General features: G+C 45.3%; 1 protein-coding gene across 1 annotated transcript in view; it reads left to right on the forward strand.

Annotated features, from left to right (window-relative positions):
- The first annotated feature begins 4,212 nt into the window (after positions 1-4,212).
- LOC8025801 (uncharacterized protein DDB_G0271670) overlaps positions 4,213-13,226 on the forward strand; it is a 71,271-nt gene continuing 62,257 nt past the window's right edge. The window contains exons 1-2 of the mRNA XM_042286512.1: positions 4,213-4,225; positions 5,348-5,442. Of these exons, the coding sequence (XP_042142446.1) occupies positions 4,213-4,225; positions 5,348-5,442 (108 nt within the window). The remainder of the gene's footprint in view (positions 4,226-5,347; positions 5,443-13,226) is intronic.

The following is a 13,226-nucleotide window of genomic DNA, read 5'->3' on the forward strand; positions in this document are numbered from 1 at the left end:
AAGATACGCGGAAATTATTGAAATTAATTAATTCCAGAAATAATGCTGTCTCTGGTTCCTTATCTTAAAACTTAAAACAAAACTGACTTTCTGGGCGCGTCTCGTATGAGCCTGCCTTTCCCTGCAACACCCAGAAACTGAAAGAAAAAAAAATGCTAATGGCACATACTTTGTCGACACGGGTGTGCGTTTATACATGGCCAAAATCTTAACGCCGCTAAGTTGGTTATGTGTCTTTCTAGCCAGGAGAGCACGTGGGTACCATGACGACCTAAAAGCCGCATAGCTTTCCCTTGAAGACATAGCATCATAACAGTCCCCAATCCTGCCTGTTTCTCTAAAAAACAAACAAAAAAATCGGTGGTGCGAAATATGTTTTGCAAAAACCACGCGCTCATGCAGCAAGGACACCCCGATGGCAGCCGATGTAACGTCACTGCAAGCCTCGGGCCTTTATTGGTTATCATACGTCGGATGTCGCAATCGGAGTCTTGGCGCGGATCAGTCGGTTAAATATAATTTTTTTTAAATATATTTTTATTTGCGGGAGAGCACGTGGGTGCCCCAACGACCGCAATTACTTAGACGCGAGAAGTTGTGACACTCTCAGCTGGCTCCCATTGTGCTCAACTCACGAGTTCCGTTGGCAATTCTGTCCGGCGAATCGCATGATTGCCTCTCGCGAAGCATTCAAAGACCACAAACGTCGACTTTATAAAAGGAGCCCTAAACGGCGCCCGCGTCGTTCACTCTTGCTCGTCTTGAAACGTGCGGCTCTAACGACAAGCGGAAGCCCCCCCAACAAGAGGCGGGGGGGAGGGGGACGAGGAAGGCAGATGATGTTGTTAATCCGTGGATCTGAGTGACGCCGAAAAGGGCTCGTTCAGGGTCCCCTTCTATCACTTGGCAAAAAGGGCTTCGCCATATGCCGTGAGCAACAACTCGATTAGACGTGTAACCTTATGGCTCGTGCGGTGCCCGCTCCTTGAGAGTCGGTCGCTTTCGGCGCGAGAGAAAATAGCGTCCTGCCACGAAAAGGGAAGTCCAGTCCATTAGCGGCACGGAACTGTACAAGCGCGTTCGCCCTGAACCGTCGCCTTGAACGCCGTTCGCTCATACACCCCATGGTCCGCACGACAAGATAAAGAAACTCTCAGGCTTTCGCGTAAGCTACGAGGCGGCAGAGGAGAGCTGATCGTTAATGAAGTTTTCTTTTGCGCTTTTTTTCTGTAGCTAATGGCTCATCGTGTCTGTATGTGGGGGGCTTGTGTTTACAAACATGCGCGGCGGCTCTGTACAGCGCTCCAGCGCTTACCTCCTGATTGCAAAATGCCGAGTCACTAAGCTCTGGGCAGCGTTGTCAGCTTTTTTTTTTTTCTTTTTTTAGCGTTGCCCAGTGTTTTCTAGATACGTCGTCCACGTTCTCTAATACCTTAGCCCAAACATATCTAAAACTTTTCTAAGGACATCGATCATATTCTGTAGCTCACATTTCTTTAAAGTCACTCGAAGAACGTCGCCCACAATTAAAAACGTAGCCAAGAGTTCTTTATAACTGTACCCATACAAAAAAAAATGAAAGGAGTTTTAAGTGAAAAGATTAAGGATTCTCTTGAGTCTCAATTGAAACTCAATAGATTGTTTTTCTTTTGAGTCTTATTGAATCTTCACAGGGTATTGGCCACTGTGTTTGATTGAATTTTTAGCAATTGCATTTGAATAAAGTTTTGGCAATAGTGTTTTAATTAAATTTTTGCAATCGAGTTTCAATGGAAATTGTTGCAACAGCGTTTAAAAAACATCCTGCAACGTGTGGAGAATTTCTTAAAGCGTGGAGCATAGAGGAAACGAAGCACATTAGGGAAACGAACACAAACATTATAAAGCACTCAAAACACACTAATCACACTCCCCTTGACTACTCCCCTGCCTTATGTACCCTACATATGAAAGGTATTCATTCGGATTCGGCCGGTGGCCACCTCAGCATTTATTAAGGTTCCCAATATGCTATCCCCTCCTCGGAAGTCTTATAAATGATAAACAGTGTTTCGACGTCATCCGACCCTATCCCTTAGTAAAAACAAAACAAAACTACTTGGGTAAAAGAAATAATCGTTTGGTGCAGTTGGTAAATTTACAGTCGTTTGCACATCTAATGAGTAAATTAAAATGAATGAATACTGAGTTCTAAAAGAGCAAACTCAATTGCATTCTTAATGATTTCATTCTAAAAATATAGATTGAGTTCATAATGGGCAAACTCAATCGCATTCTTGGTGGGTTAATTTAAAAGAATATATATTGCATTCTTATGACCAAACTCAATTGCATTCGTGATGAGCACATTTGATAAAATCGATATTGAGTTTCTTATGACCGAACTCAATTGCATTCCTATGGAGTAAGGTCAGAAGAGTATATATTGAGTTCTTAATAACCATACTCAATTGAATTCTTAGTGATTAAATTCAATAAAATCGACATTGAGTTCCCTATCACTAAACTTAATTGCATTCCTACTGAGTAAATTCAACAAAATCGATAATGAGTTTCTTATTTCGAACTCATTAAACGTTGAGTTTATATTGAGTTTCAATTGACCCTAAAGGAATACGTTAAAAACTCAATTGAACCTCATTTATCAACTTTGAAAGGGTAATCCACTGCTTCTTTTTAAACATAGGCCACAGTTCTCTATAACCGTGCCCATATATCTCGTCTACCCACTGACAAATCGTCCTCAGTTCTCTAAAAACGACCGACAAGTTTTCCAAAATGTAGCTCGGTGTTCTTTAAAAGTGTTGCCCCAAAACTTTGCCCAGAGTATCATTTATGCGTACATCGCTCAAAGCTTCTTAAAACAAAGGACACATTAAAAGAAAAAAGAAACATGCCAAATTTGTTTAGAGTCCGTTTCCCACAGTTCTCTAAAACATATCCCACATATCTCAAGAACCGCTCTGAGAACTTCGCCCACAATCCATAGCCAACAGTTCGCTAACAACGTAGCACATTTCTCTAAAACCGCTAAGAACTTCGCCCGCAGTGCGTGTCCTGCAGTTTTCTAAAACGTAAAACATTTATCTTTAAAGCCCCTATAAGAATGTCGCTTACAGTTGGTAGCCAACAGTTATCTACAAACGTGGCACATTTCACTAAAACCCCTTTAAAAAAGTCGCCCACAGTGCGTGGTTTCAGAGATGTGTGCTACCCACATCTCTGAAACCTTTCCAAAAACGTCGCCCACATTTCGTGGTCCGTAGTTCTATAAAACGTAGCACACATTTCTGAAACCCCTCTGAGAACGTCGCCAACAGTCCGTAACCCACAGTTTTTTAAAACGTGGCACTTTTCTCTAAAATGTATTTAAGAAAGTCGCCAACAGTGCGAGATTTACAGTTTTCTAAAAAAGGTGGCCCACAGTTTGTGGCCCACAGTTTTCTAAAAACGTAGCCCAAATTTGTCTGAAAACCACTCTAAAAAAATTGCCCTCAGTAAAAAACAAAAAAAAAAAACCAAAAGTTTTTTAAAATTGTAGCGCTCGTTGTTCTTCCAAAATGTCGTCTAAAACGTTGCCCAGAGTTTCTTTATACATCACTCAAAGGTTCATGAAACCAAAGTCACATTTATATAAAAGAAACACATTACAAAAGTCACCCACAGTCCGTTTCCCACAGCTCTCTCAAACATAGCCCACATTTCTCAAGAATCCATTTAAGAACTTCGTCCGCAGTTCACAGCCATCAGTTCTCGAAAAATACGTAGCACGTACATTTCTCTAAAGCCCAATAAGAACTTCGTTTGCAGAGTTCTCTAAACGTAGCACATGCCGCTAAAACAACTCTAAGAACGTTGCCCACAGTTCGGAGCATACGGTTCTTTACAAACGTGGGACATTTCTCTAAAACCCTTCCAAGAACCTTGACCACAGTGCGTGGTTCGCAGTTCTTTAAAACGATAGCACATACCACTAAAACAGGAGAGCGACTCGGGAGTGCTAACGGGGCTGATGGGTGAGTTTTAGCATTGCGATAAATGTATTTAGTGGCAACAGCAGCCACATGCACGACGAAATCGTACGACGCGTTGGAAAGGTGTCCGAATCCGACTTAAACTACGGCCTCTAAAACTAATCTCGGTGTGCAATTCTGTCTGGGACCATTTTGAATGGGACCATTTTGGCCATGACATTTGTGCCTCGCCTTGACCATGCCATACCAGAGTTAGTAGATTGGGCTATTAATAACCAAACTGGACTCTTTGTAGTCGGCGTCGAAATCTCGTGATAGGGTAATTTTTTTTTATTGTAATCGGCAGGGAGTGCCACCTAAATCAATGTTAGATTATAAAAACATAAAACAAGAGTATTTTTTTAAATATATACAAGGTATTATACTACCCTGTTTAAAAGACGACGAAAAAACAAGAACAGAGCTGTTCCAAGGATTCCGTTGAACCGGTAGAGCACGACCCCTTGAAGGCTTCTTTCTTTATCGAGAAGTGACTGTCAAATAATAGCGCAAATATGCGCTCTGGTAACTAGCGTTAAGTGGTTGCGCGCTCTCGTGTCGTGCGCTCTCGAGTAATACAGTCCTTTAAAACACTAAAATATACCGCCCATAATCCGTAACCTACAATTATCTATGGACGTAGCACATTTCCTTTTCACCATAAGAACGGTTTTCACGGTGTGTAGCCCACAGATTTTTTTTTAACGTAGCAATTTAATTTATCTAAAACCCCACTAAGAATGCCGATCACAGTTTTCTAAAACTTAGCACATATATCTAAAACCACTCTAAAAACGTCACCACAGTCCGTATCCTACAATTTTCTAAAACGTAGTATACATAAAAAAAATAGCCTAAGAATGTGGCTTACAGTGTGTGGCCCACGGTTTTCAAAACAGTAGCACATTTCTCTAAAGCCCCTCTAAGAATGTCACCAAGAGTGCGTGTTCCACAGTTCTCCAAAACGTACTATACATACCTCTAAAATCACTCTAAGAACGTCGCCTGTAGTTCGTAGCCTGGAAGCGCCAAGATTCATTGAAAGAAAGTTGCCCCCAATTTCTCTAAACACGTAGCCAACACCTTTCCTCAAAATCGTAGCACTCCGCTCAAGAAGAATTACGGCCTTATCATCATTCATTGAATCATCCTGTCTTCCTTCGCCGGCTGAACCCGACTCAACGGAATGTGACCTTTACGACGCGTTTCGCCGTGGAAAGTTTCGAAGGAGCGGTTTGGGTCAACCGCGCTCTGTTTTCACCCGACAAACTACCCGACCAAGAAAATAACAGTAACAACAGACACAATAAAGCCGCTGGAGACTCGGCGCGCAGGAGGAATAACAGACGCAACCCGCCGCGGCCGTCGCCATGACGGATGGATGGTGACCAGGTCTTTTCGATTCCAAGGCAAGTGGCCTGTTCAGGAGGTGAGCAACACCGTCTGAAGATCGTTATGCAAGCAAGCAACACGCGTTAGTTGCATTACCTGTCGACTCATGACGAAAGTAAGCCTTTGTGACCAGGCGCTTTCTCCACGGTCCTCCGGAAATCACGATCCACTACGCACCCCCGCCACAATCCTCCAAGCACCGCGACCAAGTAGCAAGCAAAAAAAAAACAAAAAAAAAAAACACAAAAAACGCAAACTAAAAAATGAAAAACACTATGGCAGCTGCCAATAAGCAAGCCATAACGGTTTTTCTTCCTCCCAAATCGCGCCAGCCGCTGTTTTTCTTTTTTACCCCGTAACAACTGGAAAGGCCACTTTTTTTTTTCCAGGAGTGGACGATGGAAAACGCTTTTTCTCCAAGCATTATCGTGAGTAACGGTCGGGTTTAAAATAAAATTAAAAAAACGACGTGTCATTATTTCAATTCATGGCGTACGTTGTGAAAAGAGCCTAGCAGCGATAAGTGCTCATGACTCGCCGCGTGAAAATTACAAGCAGTCTTGGGACAGGATGCTTCTACATAGAGAACCTATATGCCTCCATAGTTACATTATAATTTAGGCACAAAATCTAGATTTTGAGCGAAAAGCTTTATGCTCGTGTGTAACGAAAGCCGTTACACTTAGGCCAAGGCAACATAAATCATACATAGCACATAGTAGCAATTGAGATGCACACAAAAATGAAAAAAAAAAAAACACGAAGAGAAGCATGTTCAGTCATAATTAATCGCGTAATCATAATTTGTAAGATTGACCAAGCGGTGCAGGGGGTATAGAACTCTGGAACGTGCGGTTAGCGCCCCGGAACCTTTGCTTGGAGCCACGAGGTGGAGGCGGACGGTAGTGCAAGCAGCTGGACTAAGTATGACTCAAGAGAGCCTGCAGTGACAGGCGACGGTCGGCGCGTGTATAGCTGGCTTCCGAGTGGCAAAGCCTAGCTCCCCACGTGATCTCACGACCTACACGGGTCCTCAATCAATTTAAACTTGTATTGATCCTTCTGACAGCTCGGGGGTACACGAGCGTGTCGTGCGTGCAATATATTCGATGCCACCAAAAGCATTCCGTAATCAAGCATAAGAAATTATAACGCACGCATAACGCATACACGGCATATTCTGGCTTCTCCGGGATTATCTGAATGGTGAAGACAAGTTTAAATTTATTTTTCAAGACGTCCAGCCTTTTTTACAAGCGGTGGCCGATAAACGAATTGTGTAGGTCCTTAGAATCCTTTTAGCGAGTGTCCTGTAAAAAACAAGTGTCCTCTTCATCTAAATGCTTCTAAATGTTGCTCTTTTCCGTGTCCATTTTTTTGCTTGTTTTCGCGATTGTTTGGCGCATGCAAATGTCATCTGTATTTTTTTTACACACGTAAGAATAAACAAAAAGGGGGGAGCACAGAAATTGGCATTTTTCAGCTAGCCACAAGAATGAAACAAAATCGCCCTCTTCATAAGCGCTATGGACCAGCTAGCCTCACAACAAGTATGTAGGTTGGCATAAGCCTGTGTTGACAAGTTTTGACCGTTGTGAAGTTCTTCGGCAGAACGAACGAAAATCAGTCTTTGTTAGAATAAACGTCCAAACAAGGAACCTGCAACAAGCTTCAACCTATCGGTTAGTCAGAAATCAGCGCAAAATATCTTTTTTCCTCTTCAAAATTTGATTGTGTCACAATGAGAAGCTTTAACCCAGCAGCGTCGTTCATACATTTATTATTTTTATCCAGTATTCCACAAATCGCTCGGCGACTTTTCAAGGCGTACGTGTTGCCTCACTGAGTACTTTGTAAGGTTAGTTTCCCTGGTTGCTTTGGTAATGGGGCAGTTTTTGACCGTCTTATTTACTCGCCAGAAGATCATGGAGATACTATCCATTGAAAGTTTTGTAACAGTTTCTAGAAAGAAAGCAATGCTCGTGTTTACATGTTTGACGAAATTGCCTCAGAAATCAGTCTTTTAGTTAAAAAGAGTTACGACTTCAAAGTTTTCTATAAGTGCATTCTCACCGCTTACTTCGGCTAACTTGTTCAATATATCTATACACAGCATATAAATTTTTCTGTTTGACGTTGTCAATGCTAGCGTGGTTCTGAAAAAGTGCGAGAGCGTGGCTTCGTTCGGCGTCCCCTTTGCACGATCATGGCACGACAGTGTGTGCGAATGAGACTTCGAACGATGCCATATGCTTGCGCAACCTTGCGGGACTGAAACACTGTGAAAACTACACTGGCCTTGGCAGTGTTATCCCACAGAAAAGCCAACTTCGAGTATAATGCCCACGTTAGAAATTAGTATTCAAAGCACACACTGGAGCTCTAGAATGTAGGTATGTTCGTAATGTGTGATAAAAGAGCGGTGCGTGTTGATAACATTGATGCAGGACGAAAGAATGCACACACACAAGGAGACAAAATGATGACAGCCACAGTTCTTTCAATAGCAATAGAAAATTTATTGGTGCTCATTTGCGAGATCTCCTGAGAAGGTTTGTCAAATGTGGAAATGTTTCGGCGAATTTAGAGCGGTCCAATAGCGTTTTTGCTAGATGTTTTTTGTGCGGTGGATGCGAGCGCGCGCTTGCACGCCCAAAAAGATACTAACAAAAGAGAGCAACCAAGCATCTCTAAATTCACGAAGGAAATAGACCCGTTTCAAAATTTAGTCTGTAAACTTTGATTACTATCGTCTCAGAGTACGGTATCTGTGCCAAACAAACGGCGGTCTTTCAAACTGCTGATACGTTTGAAGGCGTCGGTACAACAGAACGCACGAATGAGGTACAAAAACCCTTCATTTCGGAAGCTGGTCCAATCAGTCTCTAGGCACAAGTTTAGCTCTAAAGCCTTTAATGGTGGAAATCTAGAAATTGTAAGGCAATAAGAACCAAATCTCATCTGCCATTGACATGCGAAACGGACGGTGCCCGTATACAGTTTCATGGCCACTCTAGATTGTCGATAACAAACTGCCTTTTAGCCACCAGATGGCACTGAATTTTGGAAAAGGGTCTATTCTCCATAGTAGGTTTTTCGCTAAATTACCCAAGCACCAAAAAGAATGCCGGGAAAGTATGTTCACGCGCTTCACGCGCTTCACGCGCTCGCCTTCCTATGGGTTCCCTCGTGCTCGCGCCACTTGAGCAGCTATATCAACGGCGGCGGCGATCACGGCCTTTACATCTACATAATTCACTTATTTTTAATAGCACCAAGAAGTTGATCCTGCATGTACTTACATCATTCGTTTCATAAGCTCGTATGCTGATAGAAGCGCGTACGTGTTGCGAGCTGGTAATGAATTCAATAGCACCCCCTTGAACACACCAAACCCGGATCCAATCGAATTCCCTCCACTGGGAGTGAACTGACCTTTCTTCTGTATGGAATCATTCGGGGGGAGTCACGTAAGAAACATCCCGCGCTTTCTTTTCACGTCACGTGACACGCGAGAATCAAGTCATCACTTCCTTCGGCGTTTCGCGGAACCCCCGACGATTACAGGCTTCACCGCCGCAACCTCTCCCGCGGGGCTCCACACTTTCGCGCGCCCTGGGCGTTATCGAGCGTGACATCACAGCCAAGCCATCCCGTGCCTCGAGCCACCGTTTTGACGGCGCCAAGACGTCGTCAGGGAAGCGCAACTTAACAGAAAACGCGAGGGTGACTTAACCCTGGGCCCTGGTATACCGAAAGTCCGCTTCTGCCGATCGGGAGCTCTCATCAAACGTTCGGTGCCGCGACGACTGCGAAGGACGCGCGAACAAAAAAGCACGCATACACATAAACACGTTGTAGTAGGAGGACATCCTTCAATCTTCTTCTCGGAAACCAGGAGGAACCTGCGACGGCCACAAAGGCGTTGTGTCTTGTATTGAATGGTGGAGTCCGTTAGGAGGATACGACGCCCGTTGAGAGAATGGTGATTTGACGGGCACCTTACGAGAAATAAAGCTGTGTTATTATCGACGACGCGAGTGAAGCATGGGCGTTTGCGGAGACAGTGATTGCCATCCGATGACGAAAAGGTAGCGCGTTTATTCGTGAGGCTGCACGCGACGACGGTTCGACACCGATATGAACTACGTTCCTGTTTAGATTTTCAGAAAAACATTGTACGTTGAGGCAAAGCCTTTGGCTTTGCCTCAACGTCCCGGTGTCGAAGCCCACAATCAAAGGGTGGAGAACCTTTGGCTTTGTCTCCACATTGCGGTGTCGAAGTCCCCTTTCCCCGCCGGTGCGATCACTTGTTGACTCCCCCAGCTTCTCCAGTGCCGAAGCCGACATTCCCAGCCAGTCTGGGGCTCTTTGAAACCCGTCACGTAAACATGCAGCGTCGAGGATGGCATGCTCCGCTTGCCTACCGGCGAACATCCGTTGAGGTTCGCATTACAGTACCGAACTGGGATTTTTTGTTAGAGAGGCGCTGTGGCGCTCGCCCGTGGACTTATATGAGCTTTTTTAAAAGGGTAAAAACAGCGCAAAAAGACTCGGACAGGGAAAATGTATACACGCGGAGTGGTGACTTTCAATTGTTTAATTTCTGAAAAAAGACGCCCACCGTCGTGCCCACATGCATCCATTTAAATTGCATCATGTACGTCACATCATATCAACAGACCATTGTGTCGAAAACTGCTGATGAACGCAAGTTCACAGTCAAATAAACAAATAGAGGGAGAGCTGACGCAACTATTTTTGTACTTAGAAACAAAAATTGCTTCCGGGATCTCTAGTCATCTTTTGGCGAAACTTAGCCAGAATTTCAGCATTGATTAGAACAGGAGTGCACCCGCACCTATCACATTGCACCACCAAGCTTCCTGACGGTGACGACCTCATCGAGAACGCATGTTCCCGCAATCTGTCGTTTACACAACGGCCTGTTTGACCGATGTATACCTTCTTACACGTTAGCGGAATACAATAAACCACTCCTCCCACACAAGGCGCAAACTTGTTCTTATGCAGCTTAACACAACCGGGGATAAGGGTCCGAACTTCGTCTACTCTCGCTTATAAACGACCCAGCATACCAGGAGCCGAAAAAAACCACAAGAATGCCGTGCCGTTGATACACTTTCTTTAACCTGTGCGCAACTTTGTGGATATAAGGTACCACGACAGGTCTCTGCGTAGGCTTCTTACCCGTGCCAGCCTCCGCATTGCGCACTTTTTTGCGAGATGCTCTCGGCCGCACCTACCAGAAGGCTGCTTCCCACCCTCCAAACATTTATTAGGCGGCCCACAAAGACTCGGGATCATCTTCTGCGGACGTGACCTTGTAAGTGACCCCAACAAACAACTAGTTATGATCCACCTATTTATTATTTTAGAGTGGTGTAAATCGCACGGAAGAACAGCCTTCTTCGACCTATGTGAGAAACTCTGAGTCTCATGTGTGTTGGAGCTACTCGCCTAGGTCGAAGAAGGCTGTTCTTCCGTACTATTCAAGCCACTCTAAAATAATAAAAAGGGAATTATAACTAGTAGTTTGTTAGGGTCACTTACGAGGTCGTGTCTGCACAATATGATCACGAGTTTTTTTTGGGCAGGCTAATAAAATGTTGCAGGGTGGGTACCCTAGCAGCCTTCTGGTTGGTGTGGCCGATTACAACCTCCGCCGGACTCCCGGTCCGCCTTCGCCCGGCCTACCCCCAACCCCTGCAAAACGGTGGGCGTCTTTTTTCCACAAATTAAACAGGTGAAAGTGAGCGCTCTATGTGTATACATCTTCCCTGTCGGAGTATTTTTGCTCTGTTTTTACCCTTTTAAAACGCAAAACCAACTAGCCTAACTCATCACTGTGCTACTTATATGGGCCTTCTTTCTCGGTGAAGCGAGAGAGGACGGAAGACAAAGGGGTTGGGCAGGCTATATAAGGTGGGAAGACAAAGGGGTTGGGCAGGCGGGGGTGTGGAGTCTTGATTGGACGGGGGTCAGTTACAGGCTTAATTTGACGGTCTTCACTCTCCAGTTAGGGTCTGGAGTTAGGAGTCTTTGAGGGACAGCCTCCGTGGTGCTTTTCTCCGAAGGCTTCATCGGAAGTCTTGAGTAGAAAGAGCCTCGACTCAGGGTCGTCCCTACACCATCAAACTCCCTGGGCGAACTCTGGCCGTGGAGCCTCCCCCCCCCCCTTTTTTTGGGCGCGGCGACGCCCCACTTTTGATGGCGGCCTGGGCAACCGCCCATGTCGCCCGTCTCTAGAGCCCCGGCTATGTCTTAACTCATAGGTAGTCTTTCCTAGAGGGTCTTGATTGAGGTCCTCATAAAGGACCGGAGCCGTTCAGCTACAGCCGCCACCGGAGGAGAACAAAAATTGGGACGACAGAATGTGAGTTAGAACTTAGTAAACCATTTGATGCTGCGTTGTGTGACTTCCTTGGGAACGACTGGAGCGTGGCTTGGTCGAATCGGGTGTTGCATAATGTCTAACGTTCCCACAACGGCGTTACTCGGATAAACAAAAGAAGGGTCAATATCCCGCCGGGAGTGTTCTTTTAAAGAATTTCTGCACCTATGCTTTTCCGTAGAGCACACGGGCACCTCGCGTGCTTTTCAGGAACGCTGATGCCGAGGAATTCGTTTTTATACTCCCGTAGCTGTGCGGTATCGGCTGACCAGGCCTTGTGGTGAGAAGAAACTAGGCGCGCGAGACCTGGGAATGTATTTACATACATGCTGGTTCGAAACCCGAGAATGCAACCTGGTTCTAGCAGGACTCGAGTAAGGCAAGGGCCTGTAGGACTGAAAGACCTTGACAACTGGTGGCCTGGGATAAGGGGCAGGGATGGCCAATCGTGACTAATTATGACATACCATTTCTCCCATATTCAAATATTCGTGCGGCCCTTTCTATTCGCAGAGCAACAAACACGCAAAGGCTGCAGTGAAAAAAAAAAAGAGAAAATTGACAGCGACCTTTATTTTTAGAGACCGGCGGCCAGCTCGCGCTTTGCGCCTTTTTCAATTCCCTTTCTCATCTCCCCCTTCTACCCTTTCCGCCATTGCCCTTCCCCGTCCCCCAGAGTGAGGAGGATCTTCTCCCTTACAGAATCTCGAGTCTGGTCAACACCACCTAGACAGAAGGCCTCCGCATGGTTTCCTCTTCCTCTATGAAACGTCATCACAGTCGGATCGCGCTCGGTCGGCTATTGGACCCGAGTCCGACGCGCTGATTGGCCACGAGCCGCAGCCGAACACTGACGCAGCACTCGTGCCCAATCTCTCGCCTCGATCGATCTGACTATGATGACGCGTGTGGAGGCCTTCTGTCTAGGTGGTGTTGGTCTGGTCGTCGGCCTTTAAGGTCCTATGAAGCATAAAATGCAGTGTTTAAGAAGTAACCCTTTTATCTTTGCTTAGGTCACGTGACGTCGATTTTCCCGCTATATTTGGCGGGGCGACTACAATTGTGTATTGTTCTCGTGACATCAGGCTAAGTGACATCAATTCCCCCTCCAAATTTAGCGGGAAACTGTATTGGTGTTAGGGTCACGTGATGTCAGGTCCCGTGACATCAATTTTCCCGTCAAATTTGACGGGAGAACTGAATTGGTGCATAGGTCATATGACGTCAATTTGTTTTCGCTAAATTTAGTGGGAAAGCTGAATTGGTCTGTAGGTTCCTTGACGTCAGGTCACGTGACATCAACTTTCCCGCTAAATTTAGAGGCGAAACCGAATTCGTGTTTAAGTCCCGTGACATCAATTTTTTCGCTAAATGTAGCTGGAAATGCACCGACTGGCGGACGGACG

Source organism: Ixodes scapularis, unplaced genomic scaffold (assembly GCF_016920785.2).
Source record: "Ixodes scapularis isolate PalLabHiFi unplaced genomic scaffold, ASM1692078v2 PGA_scaffold7__128_contigs__length_106722199, whole genome shotgun sequence".
NCBI lineage: Eukaryota > Metazoa > Arthropoda > Arachnida > Ixodida > Ixodidae > Ixodes > Ixodes scapularis.